Consider the following 2,608-nt stretch of genomic DNA (forward strand, 5'->3'; position numbering starts at 1 on the left):
ATGGCTCGCTTCATCCTTCTGTGCATCGCTCTCACGTTTGCTGGTGAGGCATTTTGTATTCATGAACATTAATTTTTTAAAATGTTAAATTCTGATTTTTAACAAATTTAATATTTATTATCATTTTTGAGAGTGTCTTTTTTTGTGGTTTTTATAATTGTCTATTGTGTCCTCTTTTTTCATTTAGGCTAGAACATAAAGCTTTTGGAAACGTCCCCAGCAGCACAACTTGTGTTTTTTTAAATTCGAGAATGTTGTTACTAATTGAACACAGTCCTTTACTTTTGAAGCGAAAGTTATTTTTACGCCGACGTAGGATTCCATAGTTGCAGACGTTATAAAATGGCAACCATTACTTTCTCCACTTTTGTCATTTTGAGGCGTTAGAATAAAGTGTAATTCTGAAACCTTTCTTAAGCTGCATATTATACAAAAATTGTGGACTACAATTATGTACTACACGAGACACACTCAATGCCTGGTTCAGCTGGCGGTGTTAAGCTCCTTAATTTATACACGTTCTAGAGTAATATACATACAGGAATATATGTAATAATAATAATAATGATGATGATGATAATAATTAAATAATAAACAGCACTTGTATAGCGCATAACCCCGTTCGACAGCAAGCTCTATGCGCTTTACACTATCTTTTTACCCCAGCAGACCATAGAACACTCAGAAACATTCTCAGATTCTTAGAAAGCATTTAGCGTAAGCCCTTAAACATAACAAAACTGACAAGATCTTCCACTGTCTATAGCCGGGTACCCATTTTCATCTGGGTGAAGTGAGGAAAATTCATGTGAAGTGCCTTTCCCAAGGACAGTAGCTCCGTTTGTATATATACATGTATGTGTCTTCTTTTTTCTTTCCACTCCTTTTCTTATTTTGACCATCGTGAAAAGGTTTGTCTCACTGCCTTACTTGATCAAAACGGTGTCTTGTCTTGTATTTTCTGATGACGTCAGGGTTTAGTGACTTTCCTACACACGAGCTAACCTGAGTCTGGAAGTCCCCAAGCATCAAAGAAACAACGGTGTCCAAAGGTTCTTCAATTCCACCGCGACTAACTCATTGGCTCTACTGCACACGTATCTAAGTGCCCCTAGAACATTTCCAAAACAGCTGTGACAATTTCAGAGGTGCAAAATGTACTTGTGGACACAAGTCCCCAAAACATCTCCAAAATCACCACTCATTTTGCTTCTGTACTTGTCTATAAAGGTCACTGAAACATCGACGAAAGGTTTCTCAAATTTCATTTTTACATAATATTGTCCTCCTCATCCCCCCAGGCGCCTCCTCGGCAAGCCGCTACAACGAACTGTACAACTGGGTCAGCGGAAAAGCCTCCCCAGGATTCCCCCAACCCGACGACTCCGGACCCCTGGATGTGGACATGCGTCTGACCAAACTGGACATCGTTGGTGTGGACAGTGCCAACAACCTGGTCACTTTGATCGCCAGAAGAAGGGTTCTGTGGGCTGACCGTGATTTGGCCTTTGACGAGGCCACGTACAACGTGTCCTGTGTGTATGCTGCGGCCACCAACATCTGGACTCCTGACAGTACCTTCTACAACTCTGCTGGCCAGGAGCAGGTGTTGAACCGTGAGGTCATTGTCTTTGCCGGAGGTGAGCTGCTGGAAATTGCCAGAGTCAAGGTCAGCATCAACTGTGATGTGAGTGGTGTGAACACCTACACTGGCGCCACCTGCCATCTCCAACTTGGCTCCTACGGTTTGGGAAATGAGCTGTTCCATCTGAGGGAACCCAAGGACAACTGGACCTTCCATCTGGAGTCTGCTTTCAATGGAGCCTCCCCCTACGAGCTTCTGTCTGGTGACGTCAGCAAATCTGTGGAGCCCTACGCTTCCGGTGACCCCGAGCAGTTCTATTACGATGCCCTGACCTTCACCTTCAGCTTCAGAAGAAAGTGGGGCGGTCAGTAAATCTGGGGTGGGTTGATCAACTTTAGTCTGTTTGATAATTGACTCTCAGGTTTATTTATTTTCATGGTGACATTTGCTACAAATGTATCCCCTGACATAAAAAGAAATACAGAAATGGGGACAAAATGTTACATTTTTTGCCCTTGCATGTTTCACCATAATATTATTGTTATGGTAAAATTTACCAGCATTTACCAACCTGTTTTTGTTTTGTAATGTTAAGATCATTTCCATTCGGGCACCTTGAAATAAATGACGATGAGATCTACTTTCTTTAAGACACTGTCTCAGATGTTGCTTTGTTGTTGTGTTATTCCACTTGCTTATCATGCTACTGTTATGGAACATCTTCGTTCTCCCTTTTCTGTTTTCATTCCATGCTTCATTTTGCTGTTTCGTTGATTGGTTTATTCATCATCATCCAGTGCCAGATCTGCGACAGACATCCACGATCATGGTTCGCCGTTCATTCCTTTGCTCGGATGCTCTCAAGAAAGCTACGTTTCCCTGATCTTTCCCTGTTACCCATTTGTTTAGGTTACCCAAGTATGTCGTTCTGGGCCTTTCCCTGTCTCGCTTGCCCTCAATTTGATTTTTTTTATTACATAAACGGAAAAGATCAATGTGATATCAGCACCTTGTACTTTCAAG

At 42.0% G+C, this 2,608-nt stretch overlaps 1 protein-coding gene across 1 annotated transcript; it reads left to right on the plus strand.

Moving 5' to 3' along the window:
- Positions 1–2,236, plus strand: LOC101852974 (acetylcholine-binding protein). The gene is made up of 2 exons (XM_013085180.2): positions 1–43; positions 1,302–2,236. Exons 1-2 carry the CDS (start codon positions 1–3, stop codon positions 1,955–1,957), a joined length of 699 nt encoding a protein of 232 aa, XP_012940634.1. The 3' UTR covers positions 1,958–2,236.
- Positions 2,237–2,608: the final 372 nt, after the last annotated feature.

Source organism: Aplysia californica, unplaced genomic scaffold (assembly GCF_000002075.1).
Source record: "Aplysia californica isolate F4 #8 unplaced genomic scaffold, AplCal3.0 scaffold00014, whole genome shotgun sequence".
Taxonomy (NCBI): Eukaryota; Metazoa; Mollusca; class Gastropoda; order Aplysiida; family Aplysiidae; genus Aplysia; species Aplysia californica.

What these genes read in the sequence shown, in the direction of transcription:
- LOC101852974 (XM_013085180.2), top strand. Translation starts at nt 1, where the DNA reads ATGGCTCGCTTCATCCTTCTGTGCATCGCTCTCACGTTTGCTG. An exon ending in CATCGCTCTCACGTTTGCTG is followed by an intron (nt 44 to 1,301) that starts GTGAGGCATTTT and finishes TCATCCCCCCAG; the next exon opens with GCGCCTCCTCGGCAAGCCGC.